Genomic DNA, 16,898 nt, shown 5'->3' on the forward strand with positions numbered 1-16,898 from the left:
TCTCTATACCTTTTCGCATCCTACGTGATGTTTCATTGAATACTTGGAATTGAAACTGATGAGGCAAGGTGGTGCAAGTTCAGGTTGGTTCACGAAAAGTAGGAGTCACACGTGGTATTCCCTACCCGATGATTGTAGCTTCGAGTTCGTTGCCCGGAATTCTGTCAATGGTAACACTGAAAGTGTGATTCGAATACCAACAATTGTCCTCCTGCTTTCCGAGCCCTTGGAGCCTTCCACAAATCATCTTTAGCTCTTATTGTCTTGATCACATGGGTTTCTTGCCGCGATATTTCTTGATGAGTGCGTATTTTCGCGACAGTTTCGTTGAAACTTATAGCCTCACCTTGCGTCTACAGGATTGAGGTTCTTTAAATAGATTTTGTTGATAGTCTCGAAGACAAAGGTATTGCCATCCATCAAAGTGGGTTCTACACCCTGGAATCCAAAACGTTTCTTGAGCCAGATTTTGTCCGCCAAAAATTTTTGTTCGACAAATGCCTTTATATATGAGCTTCTGTAAGCTATTCCACCTAAACCCCAAGTCAAAGCTGTTGGCCTAAAATTCGTAAGTTACTGAGTTGATAAATTTGCTATGGTAGACTCTTGAGTTTCTTTCATTTTAATAGTATACATTGACCGAATAGAAACAAGCAAAAGACAAAAAGTTACAGGGGTCCATTATAAACGATTTTTGTGTGGAACGAGGTTTGCTGTATGTAGAAAGATGTAGAGAAAAGGTGAAGAGTGGAGATTGAATCAAAGCGGAAAAGTCAAGAAGATACTAATTTTAAACACAGATGAACAAATATTTACAATCATAACTCGAGTGTCATACAAACCGATCCAGGATCAATCAACCGACATCCTTACTCCGAGGTGGATCATCAGCTCAAAGTTCAGTTAGAAACAAAAGTATTTGAGGAAATCAAAGTTGGAGAAGGGATTATTGGACTTTGTTGTGTGGAAACTGAAGATAAAGAACTAGATGATCCAATGGAAGAGCATAATGACAAGTTACGCTCATGAGAAGGAGGAAAGTCAGGTGGTATATGAGTCAATCCCACCTCTGGTTTGTCCGATGGTTGTTTGGCTGCATCTTTCCATTCTAAATCCAACAATGCACCTATCGACGAGGTTCTCCAGTGAGATGAATTCTTTGCATCAGGTGATTTGTGGAAGTCTTCAAACTCTTCTTTGAAATTCGAGATTCCAGGTGGTTGGACAAACTCAAGATCCGACTCGGCATCTTCAGACTGGGATTCGAGAGCTGCGATAGTCGAAAAGGGATCTGGAGAGTGACCGGGTTCGTCTTCTTCTTCTGGTCCCATTTGCATTTGGCGTATGTTTTCATTGAATCCTGCGTTCCAATGTTCTATAGTCTTCAAATGGTCCGGAATCGATCTCCAGCAAGCCTGAGCCTCCTCTGATACGACGTTGAACGGAGCGAACGGCTGTGCGGCAGTTTGGGACTCATACCCTGGATTGAGAGGAGACGATGGGGCGGAGAGGGACTGCTGGGATATGGGGTCCAAACTAGAAAATGACAATTCAACTTCATCGCAGTTTTGGTATTCTTGATCGTGAACCTCGTGTTGGAATTCGCGCAAAATCTGTTGGTACGCTTCATTCCAATTCTCGGTAGTCATGATGCGATCAAAGTGTGTTTTACGATGTACTTTGAGTTGTTCTGGGCTCGTACATGCTGGTCTGATTGAGAGAGGTACGTTGCTAGTGCTGCTTGAAGGTTTGCGGTTTTTCATATCGTTCATGACATCATCAATAAATTCAGTCCCGAACTCAGATAGTGGACAGTTGTTCTCAGAGACACGGTCGAGACTTCCGAATTCAAACTGATCATAATGGGATGGGGTTTCCTCGACTTCAGGGTGCGCTTGCTCAAGATTACCATCGGGTGAAGGGGAAGCTGTGTTATCTTGCAAAAGTTGACATTGGAAGGTTCTTCCAGATTTCCAAAAGTAAAGCAAAAGTTCTGCGTCTTCTTCTCTTGCGCCCAAATTATTGTCCTGAAGAGTTGTAAACAGATTAGCATTCAGTAACAACCTAATATTTTTGAAGCGTAAGTAAGGAAAACTCACACTACGAGAAGAAGCCGATGTTGTTGCGGGAATATCACTTGGAGCATGTTCTTCGGTTAAGGGCTGGTTTGAGATTGGAATAGGAGGTGAAGAAAAGTCAACGTCACGATTCAAGATAGTGTACACGAATGACAGCCTTACCTGCTGTGGCTTCATAGAGATAGACTCGATGATTGATGATGAATCAGAGATTTTCCCATCGGTGAGAGATATATGTCTTTCGGTTTCGTGGTTGACGCGTCCAGATTCCCAAAAATTGAGGGCTTCTTCATCAGTTGTGCTTAGGTCGATGAGCTGTGATGAAATTGAAACGATTCGGTTCAGTTCATGAGTCTCGATTCCAATCGTCAACGGTATCGAAATGACGCACCTCAACATCAGCCACTGAACGTGAGGAATTATCGTCCTTGCAAGAGTCATCAGCAAACAACGGTAGCTGACTCTGAAGATATCAAGAAAACATGAGTAAATAAGATGCTGCTGGTATATCGGAATCAAACCATTCAAACGACCTACATTCTTTGATTGCGGAGACTCATCCTCATATGAGGATGAAGACTTATGATCGCATCTGAGCTCAGGGGTTGTAAATAATTCAAGTTTGATGTCAACAACGGACACAGTGTACGTAAGGTCCTGCTGAGGTACGCGGGTAGACTCCAAGAACCACAGGAGAAGTTGCACAGTCGTTTCGACAGAACTGGTGATCTAAGCAAACAAGGGAAAGCTCAGCAGCTGAGATTTCATGCGCGATTTACCGAGCTATGCAGAGCAAACAACACACCTTGGAAGTAGGTGCTACTTTTTGAGTGATGAGCTTAAGGCTCGTGGAAAAAATCTTGACCGAAATTCGATTGAAAATCTACACGAGAACATGATAAGCAGAAACAACAGCGAGCAAAGTTTTATGACATCGAAGAGATAATATTTCAGGCTTACGTTTCCAGGTGCCAGCAGTTGAACTTGATGGCCGTGACCAATGTGTGCGTAGCTGTATAGCACGATTTTTTTGACGATGTCCCAGACTTTCATAATGAAAATAACAAGCAAATGCAAACCGAGAAAAATGAAAGACATGGTGAGGATAATTCACGCGAAAAGAGCGATGATAACCAAGGTTGTTGTGAAAGAAGTCCAGTACACTGAGTATTTACGTGAAAGGTATGAAGAATTTTTGATGATAAGAATATAACGCAACTTACGCAAGGGACGAGAGTATTTGTTAGGAGAGAAAGTCTGAGACGTGGAATGAAGCTGGGACAAAATTGGTAGGAGGAGGCATTGCTTTTGATAGTCTTCCGGATGATCTTGGTGACCACTTTCCTTCAATCCTGTTTTGTGAATTCGAGTCTTGTGACCCAAGTCTGGATGGAGACCAATCAGCATGAATGAGACATTCCACCCTAGCGTCAGTCTAGGTAGCACAATTTCTTTATGGCTTGCACTATTGAAATTCTCTCTCGGTCCACCATCGACACAAAATCGGATCCGAGTGCTCAACACTTCATAAAACCCAGACTTTTTGCAAACACAACTTCCCTTTCATGATCAAAAATCGTGAGCAGTTGCGCAAGTCCCGCATGTTAAGGTGAAAGGCCATCCAGGGATTTGCCACTCCATCATCCTGAACATCGAAGTTATGATCAGTACGGCCAGCGACTTAATGCCGATCATGAGCCTGGCATCGGTAGGAGCACACTTTTCGTCAAAGCACAATGTCCTTAGTTTGTACTTGAGCCTGAGCGTCAAACTCATCGGTCCGATAAGCAATTGGATTAGGCGTGCCGTCTTGTGCCTTCACAATGACACAAGACTCACTGACCAGCGAACAAGCTTAGGTATGTACATATACCCAATTGTAAGCTTAACCTAAACGGCAGTTTGCAGACTGTGGTTGTGGTTTCTCATTCTGCCTTTCATTGACATGTCTGTGATGAAGATGGAAGTGTACGTACCTTTCCGTCTCGCCAGAAAATTGAAGCAATGTTAGGATTGATTTCTTTCCTCCAGATATCGTGTATGTTGCCTGTAATGCCTCACAAAGCCTCAAGGTCAATCAACAGCATCTCCAATGTGCCCAGATGTACCCTCTTCTTGAGACCGCATGCCTTGGGACTCCATTTAGTCCTGCAGGGCCTTGCGCAAGCCTTGGACCAACTTGCACCCCGTGTCTCAAAGTAATTGTCATATGAGTACTCAGATCTCAGATGTCTAATGCAAAGCCTTTTTGTTGACAGTGTAATTCTGCAGGTGTAAGTCTCAAGATCCGAGTCTTCAAATTTGTTGTAATTTCAGCTTTTCTTGTATAAAGCTTAAGAATTAGTGTACTTTTCATGTCAACTATTTTTGGTTTGATGGCTTCAACATTTTGCACCATTTCATTTTTACAAGTCCCCCGCTCAGACTTGTCTGAGCCTCAGACTCGTCTGAAAGGCAGGGTCAGACGCATCTGACACCCATACCCCCATCCCTCGTAGTGGACAGACGAGTCTGTCCGTCGATTCCCCTACTACATAAACGCATAACACACACTACGCTCATACCCTCCTCACCCTCTCCTCCCCTCCATCAGGTCGTAAGCTATGGATCCACCGATCTCACCACCTCTTTTCAAGTCCAGCGAAATCCGGTTGGCTACAACATCGGGCTGGAACAAATCCAAACTCATTGACAACACCCCATCCCACCTTCCCTTTCCTGTTCATCCGAATCACCTTGTTCATTCTCATTCATTCTCATTTCGAACCTCCGAAATTGTTGTTCCCTCACTTTTCTCTTTAGACCGCATCGTTATTTATTGAAGCTCCTGAGTCCACCCTTCTCTAGCCCTGTCACTGTCGGATGAAAAAGCTCACTCTCGATTTGTGGTCGATTTAACTACTTCTTTTTTATACTCTAAACATTGATGTTTGTATTTGATCTTTTACTTACTCACGGTTTGAAATTGATGGATTTACATATGTACCTCCTTTCACTGTCAATTTGAAAATGGTGAGTGGTTTGGTTTGAACGACAATAGAGAGGCTGAACAATTTGATGTGAGAGTCACACTCACACCTACTCGAGGTTGACCAGTCATCTCAATTTAATATCACGGTCGAGGTCGAGTGATTCAATATGTTCTCCTCAACTGTTGAGGTCAAGGGATCTCGATATGAAGTGACAGTACATCGACGTGAATGTGATACAAAATGATCGAGTGAGATCATGACTCATGAGTGATCTGAATTTGGTTTTACGCTTGAAATTGGGTGATACGAACAAAGAGATACCAGATAACGTATCAATTCTGCTTTTCAATTCCTATTGAATGTCTCCTATATATATGTATTTCCAAATCGATCAAGTGTCTTGTGTGCTCATATGTAAGTAGTACTCATAGTTTACTTCCTATCAACTGCTCACAAAGCAAATCATGTATGATAAAGAACTTTTTAAAGAAAAGTGCCTTGGATGTGACATGCAGAAGGGGTCGGATTGTTCTGGATGCAATCTGGGTTAGCATCTACAGCAGTCACAAAACATTTAAAGGTTGGATTTGGAAGAGACAAAAGCTTATAAAAACATATTGTAGACGATGTTTTCTTCTTGAAACTGTAGAGAAATGTCATAGAGTTAGAAATAAAAAATTGAGAGATCTGTAGGTAAGAAGAGACAATCAAGAAATTGTAGAAACTCTATATTGGACAACTTTTTTGTTTTGTTTTTGGTTTGAATGATATTTCCAATCTTGTATTTGAAACTGTAGAGTTGGTTGTTTATGATGAAATTGAGCCAAGTAACGTGAAGTCGTGCAGTAGAGACAAGGAGAAACTAAAAAGGGGAAGTTGACCAATCGAGTAGGGATGTGAATTTTCTTTGTTCTGTGATTGTTCGGCAAGAGGTTGAATGGATGTCATGGAGAAAAAGTTAATTTTTAGACAATTTGAATAAATGAGAAGTGAAGGAATGTCTAATCTGACCTCAATGACAAGATCGACATCAGCTTTTGATGCAGAGTATTACCAATTGTTCTCATCAGGTAAGCCGTCATCATCAGGTAAGCCGTCATCATCAGGTAAGTTGTCATTGTTTTGGTCCGGATCAGGATTGGTCTCCTCCAGAATATTGCCCGAGTTCGAGATACCCCCCCATTCCTCTTCCGCTTCGTCTTGGATAACCGCCGAATTTGATACCCCGCCATTGTTCAAAACACTGGAGTTGTTGAGTTGATCCGGGTGCTCTATGATCTTCTTGAACGTAAATAATCCTGCCTTCAAGTCATTCAGCCATAAAGTTCTCTTGCTGTTCATTTTGTCAAAACCTAGGAGCAAATCTTCACGTCGCAGAGTTGATCCAGGTAGTTGGACTGCCTCAACTGGAAAACCCTTGTCTCGAAGGTATTGAGCGGGGTTGGGCTTGCGAGGGAACCCTTTCTTTGGGCAGCCACCAATCACCTCGACTAGACAGAAAGCACCGGTGACAGAAAGAAACGAATCATGTATAGTTGTGAGTATAGAATACACAAGCACAAGATATTTGAGATCATAATGATTGTGGAAAATAAAACACATTGAAATCTCTTACTCAAATGAGCACGCAGAAGCTGACTCAGTTCAGATTTAGTCTTGTCTGAAGCCTGCGGTGCCTTTGTTGAAGTGGACTGTGACTGTGAACCATTCACAGCTGCTAGTGCTTGCTCCACCGAAGCGCCTTGAACACGAGTGGCAAATATTGCCGGGAAGTTGCTCTTGTTACGAACGTAGTCAGCCATATCTTCGTGCGAGGTATACACTTCACACCATCCATCAGAAGGTTTCCCCGCATCGGTGTGGACATGGGTACCAGCTGCAATGAGATAGTAAGCAAAGTCCATCCTGGTCGATTCGTTCCGAATCTGCCATCACTCAACCAGTCAGCAAGTATATTGGCCACAATGAAAGGAAATTTAATCAACGTACCTCAGAATGGATTTCTTTCACACGTTTCAGCGAGAGTCGATTGTGGTCTGCAAGTGATTGACCACCTGGGATCCCTGCAGCCACGCTGGCGTAGACCTTTGATACTTTATTGATAGACACCGATTTGTCGTAAAGGTTCTGCAACTCGTCGCGATCTGCAGATGAGAGTTCAACCGGCTTGACCTTTTTGGGCAAAGGTAATCCAGACAGAGTGTAGAATATTGTGGGGTCATAAACGAGTTGTTCCATGTCAGGTAGACTGGTCCACTTGTTGCCAATGATCTTGTTACGTTCAGCAAGACTGGCTGGTTGACCTGATGGAGGCACTGTAGTCAAGGATGAGCAACATATACGCACATAGATGGTTTTGTAAGGTCATGTTGGGACTTACTATGCGTCTCTTCAACAAACTTCGAAAATTTTATCCAGATACGATAGCCATCTTTCTTACGCGATGATCCAAGATCACCACTTACAAAAACAAAAAGTATCCACTGATAAGTAATTGTGGAAGACATAAGTAAGTAGAAGTATGGTTTCTGCGAGCAACTTACATGGCTTTGTCAAGTGTAAATAAGGATACATTCCCCATTAAAGCAAGCATCTCTTTGTGATGATTGTAGAGCGTCTTGATTGCTTCCGCTTCGGTTTGGATGTTCGGAGGTACTGCTGAGCCAGTCTTACCAGATTGACGTCGAGCTTCGGAAATCCGTGAGGTTGGCCACGCGTTTGCCAGTGACTTGTAGTTTGAGACTGTAGGAAGGGTCCAATCGTCATTCGATAAGCTGTTTATTGAATTCTGGGTGGTTGTATTAGTAGCTGCATAATTTGAAGAATCAGCTAGTTGAGTTCGAGGACGCTTAGTCGCCGGTGCTTGAGATCGATTGTGATCTTCGAACTCTTCCTCTTCCGAATCAGAACGGTCGTGGTTGGGGTTAAACTGGTCACTGAGATCACCATCACTTTCAAGGTCCTCTTCCTCTTCATACCTGCTCCTCTTGTTGGTTTGTCGAAGATTGCGTTTGTGTTGGGTTGTAGGCAGATCTATCGGCGTTTGGGTTTGATTAGATGACGTAGATGATTCGGTGTTTGTGATTGTGACGGCTTGAGAGCGGGTAGGCCTATTCTTGCTTTGGGTTGCCGGTGGAACAGTTTTTCGAACTCGGCCAGAACGGCTAGCACTCGTACTGGAGATAGTCGCATCGGTAGGAGAAGGTTGAGATTGTTGGGATCGAGTGTTTCTCATGCTGGGTGGAAGGAATCGATGATGTAGATTGCTCTGACTGAGAGACGTGGAGGTGTAAACAGGATAGATATCAAGTTCGAGACTTAAAAATAAAAAGACTTTCCTCTTGTGTACACGTAAGATATAAGTATTCAATACATATTTATCAATATGTATCAAAACCTGAGGTGCGCGGTTGAACTTCAGCATTCATTGGTTCTAGTAATGCAATGATTTTCATTCATCTTCATTCTTTTTTCTTCTCGCGTAATCAACCACCTTTCACTTTATCACTGATATGCAACAGAGTTTCTTGAAGCGCAACAGACATTTGCAGATTTGACAAACTACGAACAATTGAGGGTCCAAGTCAGGTAGCTTTTTCTTGCCTTTCTTACCATAATGCTGATTCCATTAATTAGCAAACCAAAGAAAGTCTGTTCGAAATAAACATAAAGTTGTAAATGTAAAGTTTTGCATTAGTCATTTAGATCACAAATTGCTTGTGAATTACCTTCCGTAAAATGCTAGGTAAGATTTTGCTTTTGAGGTGACTTCTTGATGCAACTCTATAGCTTTACCAACCTTTAAAAGGTAAATATGCCTCTCACCGCTTTGGATTCCCTTCTCTAAAACACACAACATAACACTATTTGTGGTTCTATCAACTTTGGAATTTGTTGTTGCAATTGAATGATGACAATCATTCAATCTAAATCTAATCTAGAGTGTGGAAATAAAGGATACCAGAATGAATGAGACTGGAACTGGACAAAGGATTTTGTCACATCACTTTGATTAACTTAGTGTTGATGTCTTTTCACCAACCAATGAAACTATAGTGGGTGTCTGGTTATTTACAAAAACTCTCCTTTCATTTGAATACCTTGCTTTGTTGTCATATCAGAAGAATATGGGTAACATGGGTGTAACCCAAGATCAAATCTTACACTGCCTTATGCAATTTTCTTTGCCATTCAGGTTGTACCAAATGATGATATTCATACTTGAGAAGATACATTGAATTCTTGAAAAGATTCATTAGCATCCATCCAAATCTTCATAACCACGGTAATACATTGAAACAGTGCTTACAAGCTTTTGAATGTGGCCTGACTTGGGAACTAAGGATGCAGTGGAATTTGTGTTTGGTGTTGGGACAAATAACTTGACTTGGGTTAGAATATGAAGTGCATTGGTATGGTCAAATGATAAGAGTAATTCATGCTGCTTCAAAAGGATTTGTTTATTGATACTTATACCGTGGTATTCCAGGGTATACCTTATACCTGGAATATAATATAATCACTCTTAGTGAGTTTGTATCATTCTTAGTGAGTTTGTATCTGTGAAGATTACATAAACTCATCTACCTAAGAGAGCTTATTGCTTTGAATTAGTGATATACTGATCACAACCTTGTGAGTGTGGTGTACTTTGTGGCAATGACTTTGAGATCCGTCATGGAGGTATCTAGGCGCAATTTTGGGTGAGGCAACCAAAAAAAAAAAAAACTTGATATTTTTTGTTTTTTTCATAGGTTTATGTTAAACAAAAAAGGGATTTTTTTTTTTGGTTTATCTCAACAAACAAAAAAGTTTTCCTTATACACCGTGTAGGGAAAAATCACCTCAAATATCATTAATAAGGCTATAAGCGGTTCTTTGAGTGGTGTCTGGGTGTCCAGAAAGGTTCATATTTATAGCTTAATATGACATAAATCTAACCCAGCTTCAACTTTTTGGTTTGCACAAAAACTCCAGAAGTTTTACCTGTCAAGTGTGTGTCCGTGTCATTGCAAATATGGGGGTACAAAAGCCACTACCAGAGCCATAAGTTGTTCTTCAAGTGGTATCATCCCATATAAAAGTGATAAATCTTATAACCCAACACTCCAAGAATCCAACCCAGCTTACACTTTGGTGTTTGTCCAAGAACTCCAGAAGTTTTATTTACGTGATGTGTTACCACAAAACTATCACAAACATGTCTATAGCCACCAACTACGCTATACACGGTACTTTTAGTAACTTTAGGGATTCCCTTTTGAAGTTTATTGAAATCTCAATAAACTGCCAGTCTGTTCCGCCTTCAACTTTTTTTGGGATTGTACAAAAACCACAAAAGTTTGACTTATTTGTAGCCACACATTCAAACAAAAGGTGTTGTGATCTGTGCACCACTCAAACACATATGGTTTCTTGCACATCATTTGCATTTCACTTAAGATGGTGTCTTGGAAAGGTATGTCCATGATCAAATGAAGGAGTTCAAGAAATATATCAAAATGAAATCACAATTACTTGTGTAATGATTCACCAATCATTCACCAATGCAGATAGGATCGTGAATTTTTGGCTTCATATAACTCTCCTTTCATTAAAAGATTATTTAATAAGGGTCCTGTGTCTGCCATCACCTTTTCATTCCTCTCATTGCATCATCCTCTTTTGCTCTTTGAATCATTGTCTTCCTCCTTGCATTAGTATTATTTTGAAGTATTCATTTTGGCACATTTCACAGTGTTCTCTCCTCTCATCCTAATCAATTCAGTAGTTTTAACTTAATCTAATGGGGCAGAAGGGACGAGTCATCAAGGGTCCACTAGGTCCGAAACCGAAGAGACAGAGAGCTGCTGGGGAACCAGAAGGTTCATCTCAGGCTGTTGCTGAGCTAAAGGCAGTGGAATCTCGAACTGCGCTGGCAAACGCCGAAGAATTGAACAGAGCGCTCGCTGAAAGTCAGAATCAGCAAGCTATACGAATCAATCCAGGTGTTACTCAACAAGGTCATGTACACAGTCCACCCTCCGGTGCTGAAATGAATCAGCCCGAAGTTGAATCAAATATCGGCTACTTAGAATCACCTTCACCCCTCTCATCTCCATCCGATTCCGATATCCATGAAGTTCCAACTCCTCCATTGACAGGATTACCAATGTCGTTTGGAGAGTATATCAGGGGAGCGTATTACAAATCTAAGCAGCTAAAAGAACACATTCATTGGAAGAAAGTACTTGGTCCGATGTTTTGTAGTTACATGTCTCAGTCGGTCAAGACCTCTCAGTGGGGATGTTGTCATAAGTGGGATCAGGACTTCAATGCACCTTGCGCCTGTGGAGTTGGAGATATTCGAACACGATTAGTTGACTTGGTTGATCTTGTTTGTGAGTCGTGATTTGCGGTATCTCATCAATATTGCTAACAAATCTCTTGTCGTAGCTCGTGAAAAGAGAGAGATCCAGTTTTGCAAATGCACATTGGATCAAGTGAGGTTGATCCGAATGGGATACATTGGAGGGTCTCCAATTCATCCTCAAACGGCGTTCTCAATTCGCCTCATTCGCTATCATCACACACTGTGGAAGCATTGTACAGTTCGTACGCAGGGTTTTGCATTGGCGATAGACGAGTTTCTCGACCCTGCTAATCCCCTCATTCTAGTACCGGGAACAACTCAGGTTAGTTCTTTTCACATCTCTCGCTCTTGTTTGTGTAATTGATTCAGTTGTATTATATATTGTACCCATTCTGTTTTAGCCACGTCTGTGGCGGAAAACACTATCTGGTGCAGTTGATGCCTTTAGGGACATACTACTAATGGAAGATGAGCTCGCTGAGCTTGCACTGGATCTTTCTTATTTGGACAAGCTGGCTTTGAATTGTCCCCGATGCTTCGGATCTTTCCTGGGTAACGATGAAAAAGATGAGCCCGATTTCATAGTGTGCTTCGATGGGAACTTCCAGCATCGAAGACACACAGCAGCCAGCCGTGAGTATGAGGAACGAAAAACTTCGTATCCTTCGCTATTCATGGATCCAGTGCAGGTAGAACAGTGGGCTCCGGGCCCTTCACGTAAAAACAAGGATACTGCTGTTCGAGTAAGCTCAATTTAACATCCCTTCAACCCATACAATCAGTTTCGGTTTCATGAGACGAACAGGTTGACCTCCTGTGTAGTCAAAGTTAGTACTTGGTAGCTAAAAAATTCAAATCGAGGATAAAATCAAGGGACATAAAGTGAACATACCAATAGGAGGCCAATCTCCATCACGCTCAGCGTAAACGTCAATATCTTCCTCCTCTTCGTCGTCTTCTTCTGCATCGGCCTGACTGACAACTGCTGGAACATCAGTGACTTCTTGAATCGAGGCCAAAGAGGTTACTTTGGGAACATCAGCTGGAGGTTGAACGGGTGTCGTGGTTGGGTTTGATTTCATGCTAGGAGTGGGAGCAGGCTCAGAAGGAGCAGGTTCGGGTGTGAGCATAGCAGTAGTACGGCGTGAATTTGATCGAGGAAACCCGTCATATGGGGGATGTGGTGGATACGTGTAAGGATAAGGAGGATACGGCGGATAGGCCCAGTTCATTGAGTGCGAGTGCCCATGAGCGTCGTCCTGAGTCATTTCGTCTTCATTGTCTGAAACGTGCTGGGATCTAAACATCGAGGGGTTGTTGGGCCAGTAGTGAGAAGGAGGAGGGGGGTACATGTAAGGATTGTAAGGAGCATATGGTGGGTATGGTGGATGTGGTGGCCTTCTGATTTCGGACAGTCTTCCATGAACGGGATTTGGGGGAGCGATTGTGGTTGGTAACACATTTTTGGTACCCGAGGGAGTTGAAGTCATAAGTATGCCGGTTGTTGATGTTTGCGGTATTGAGAAGAGGAATCGATGAGTTGGATGATAGAAGGGAAGATAAGTGACCGTCAAAGTAAAAGACGCCTGGAGGGAAAGGGATTGATTGCTGTCAGCGTGGTACCTTGGAAGAGGAGGTTGAAATGGACAAGTTCGAAGAAATCAGTAAGGTAAGAAACGAAGACTTACCATCTTGGGACAACTAGTGGTTGTGGCACCACTAGCGGCTTTGTGTTTCCTGTTGCGGTATGTCGACTTCGAGGATTGGGAGGGAGGAGAGAGGTCGAGAGGGCAGATGAAATGGCAGTCGCCCGCTTTGGCTGAGCCTAATCGATTGGAATGCCCGGTATTTGGTCGAGAATGCCCGGTTTAGGAACTCAGAAGCCCGGTATCCAAACAAGCGGTTATGAGGTTGTGTTTGAGCCCGGTTTGCTGCGAGCCGCGGGGAAATTTGGCTGGGACGGGTCCGGGTTTGTACTAAAAGTGCGGATAAGGCCCCGAAAAAAGCGGGCTTTGGGGATTACCCGAGCGGGCGCCAAATAGTGAAATCCTTAAAAAATATCTGCCTGTTCCACAGGACACCTGCACTGCACAGCATACAGCTGCTGCAGACCACCGAGGAGCTGCCACTTGGAAGGGCTGTGATGAGACCGGCTTGATTGGTATGGCTTGCCGCCATGATCACATCTTGCGAATGGTTAACGTTGTAAAAAGCGGTGAAAAGTATGTTTTGCTTGTTGTAAACACGTTCTATCCATTGTTTATTCACCAATACTGATCACAAAATGGGATACCTATTGGTACAGACAGTATTATGTGCTTGCATTACTGGATCAGATTCTGGCGCACACATCCAAAGCCTCTGACCGGCCAACACAGCTGGGAATACTCTACGACATTGGGTGTACTTTGGAAAAAAGTATCAAGAAAGTACGTATGTACAATCATTTATCAATTTGATGAATTTCATCAACTATTGCTGAGACTTCCTCAAATTAGAATCAACTATTCAAAACTGAGTGTGAGAATGATCAACTCAAATTTGGTACAAGTGTATTTCACTATTATGTACACCAGTGGACGTGTCAACTCCAGTACAATCCTCGATTGAACAAGGGCTGGGGTCTCTCGGATGGAGAGGGACTGGAGCGCGACTGGTCCTTTTTGTCTCCGCTAGTGATGCCAAATCGCTACTCAACTAGACAACACCGGCTCAATACATTGCATCTCCGCAGCAAGCATCGCAACAGTATTTTGCGTGCAAACGCAGGTTTGTTTTGAATCAAGCTTCCATCCAATTGAGTTGAATGAGCTTCTGATCTGATTCTGATATATTGTTGTATCAATAGTTGGCTCGGCACAACAAAAGCTAAAAGATGCGCAAGTATCTTTCGACCGGGCCACCACAAGATTGAATGAGCTGTCAGCTTCAAACAATATCTATACACTTGAGTATTTTGCGGGTCAGTGGAAAAGACAACAGACATTGCAGATGTCTGCCATGGAAAACGAGAGTGTTCGTAAGCTTGAGGACCAGGTGACCGAGCTACTTGACCTAGAAGAGAAGCTCCGGGACTCACAGTGGGTACAGTGTTTGTTTTAGCTTGCTATATTCGGAGCTAGAGGAGCTCATTTGTACCTTCAATGATGACAGTAAGAAGCTTTCAAGTTTGCGAGGAGCACAAATTCGAAATCGAAGCGCGGCAGAACAGGAACAGATGCTCACTTTACCTGGTTCGATTGTTGCACTCGAAGAGGCAATCATGGGGGTGGTGTCAGATTTAGGATCCGAAGAGTTTCGGAATGTAAAGAAAGCCAAAGGTCAGCGCTTGTACTTCACTTACAAAAATTGTTCTCACTCTGAAGCTGTATCCTTTGGCAGATCCAAAGGCTGGTGCTCTTATCCGAGTTTGCATAGCAAAGCATAAGCTGTATGAAGCTAAAGTTGGGATTTTAGAGGCACAAAAACGATGGGAGAAGCATGGCCAAGGTTTGTACCTGTCTCTTGTTTCGCAATCATTTGGATTGAAACGTATCTGATACATGTATGTATGGTGAGCAGGAACACGTGCGCAACAGGGCTTGAAGCAGTTTATGCGAAACAAACAGAACTTGTTCAAGCGGAAGTTTGATTCATTCAAATTAGAAGTTACGAAATACAATTCTATCCGCCCCTTGAGTAAATTACCCTGCCCTTCCTACGATGAGGCAAAGGGAATGTTAATTGAGGACCAGTTTTGGAATTCGGGTTCACTTTCGCATCCCGATGAGCCTTGGGCAGTTGATCAAGGAACAAAGGAGGGAATTCAAGCGTTCCTACAACAGCGAAGCTGTGGTGAGGAGCTTTGTCGTATCAGCCGCGAGGTTCGGCAGATGATGCTCCATGCTATAAAAACGAACGAGCAAATGGAGAATCTCCGTGATTTATCCGTTAAAGGTATGTAAAAGACGTTCTTTGTATTGCAATTCATTTGTACATACAGCACCACATGAGACTAAATAAGAGTTCTAGACTAATACATCTTCTGAATTGTGTTTGGAATACAGACTGGGACCCGGAATGCCACGGAAAGGATAGCCCAATCGATTTGGTCCAGCCAGGTGGTCGACAGGCAAAGGAGGTATGGAACAAGAGTAGGACCGTTCTAAATGCACTACACATAAATTTGAGTCAGTTGCACAGCCGAGATTTGATGAGTTGGAATACTCACATGGTAGAACTGCTGAGAGGCACACAACAGTACACAAAATCAACCATTGAATTCGATGACAGGTTAGTTCTTCGTTGGGGCAGACTGATTGTGAAGTGTAAGACTCAGTAATGAGACAAACTGTAACGTGCGAGAGCAATTGAATGCTAATAGTGAGGGTTCAACCCTGAGGTAATAAATGAAGTGCTTGAGGCAGCGGCAAGTATGTCGTTGGGCAGTGGACAATGAAATATGATGAAATTTTTAATGCACGAAGAAAGAAAGAGAACATTAGATCAAAACAGTAGTCACACGGTTTATATACAATATGTTGAATGCTGAACAATAAATGAGTATAGAAATAGCTTGTGGTCTGTTGGCTCATGTGTTGAACTCCTGAGAGCAAATGCTGAGCATAAACATCATAAGCATTCATGACCACTAAGTGTCGAGTATCCATTGTGGTACAGAACTTGTATCAACATCCCCCCTTGCTCGATACTTTCGTGGGTTTCGGGAGTAGGTGTGAAGTCGTTTCGTGAATTTCGTTTGGGTTTATGTTTCCAATTTGGAAACGGCATCTGTTTAGCATTTCCTTTGGAGCATTCTTTGTCAGAAAGTCTGCGGGCATGAGTTTGGTGTCGATCATGTGTGTTGATATTTGATGAGAGTTTATGAGATCTCTGATGAAATGGTGCCTGATGTCGATGTGTTTTGAGCGGGCATTTGTCGCAGATTCTTGAGATAGGAATACAGCGCCGTTATTGTCATTGAAAATGCTTAGAGGAGGAAGGGAAATAGGAGATGTTGGTAATGGAGTTTGAGTAAGGTGGGATATCATTCGGCGAAACCATAGACAGTGCTTTGCACAGTCGCCGAGGGCCATATATTCGGCTTCAGTGGTAGATAGTGCGACGGTTGGTTGTCGACGGCTTTTCCAGGATATGAGTGATCCACCTAGTGTGAACACATACCCAGTGGTGGACCTTCGCGTCTCAGTGCAGGCGGCATAATCGGCATCAGCATATGCGCGTAACTCGGTGGATGGAACCTCGTGGTTTTTGAAAATTATTCCACGGTCGAGGGTCCCTTGTATGTATCGAAGGAGATGCTTGACTGCCTTCCAATGTCGGTATGTGTATTTTGATGAGTATCTTGCAAGGGTTGATACTGCGTATTGGATGTCAGGACGGGTGTGTACAGCTGCCCAGTTGAGACAGCCAATGGCTTGTTGGTAAGGTAGGTGGGCAGCATCAACAATTTCTTCATCGGTGCCTGGAGTTAGTTCAATAGAAGAGGGAAGAGGT

At 42.8% G+C, this 16,898-nt stretch overlaps 1 protein-coding gene across 1 annotated transcript; it reads right to left on the reverse strand.

Annotated features, from left to right (window-relative positions):
• Positions 1-899: 899 nt before the first annotated feature.
• MELLADRAFT_101743 (uncharacterized protein) lies at positions 900-4,838 on the reverse strand (the record flags this gene model as incomplete). The annotated part of the gene is made up of 10 exons (XM_007404710.1): positions 900-1,853; positions 2,100-2,162; positions 2,241-2,393; positions 2,470-2,541; positions 2,719-2,799; positions 2,884-2,961; positions 3,039-3,124; positions 3,302-3,638; positions 4,055-4,125; positions 4,787-4,838. 10 exons carry the CDS (start codon positions 4,836-4,838, stop codon positions 900-902), a joined length of 1,947 nt encoding a protein of 648 aa, XP_007404772.1.
• Between the last annotated feature and the right edge of the window lie 12,060 nt (positions 4,839-16,898).

This window comes from Melampsora larici-populina (assembly GCF_000204055.1).
Source record: "Melampsora larici-populina 98AG31 unplaced genomic scaffold MELLAscaffold_2, whole genome shotgun sequence".
Classification (NCBI taxonomy): Eukaryota; Fungi; Basidiomycota; class Pucciniomycetes; order Pucciniales; family Melampsoraceae; genus Melampsora; species Melampsora laricis-populina.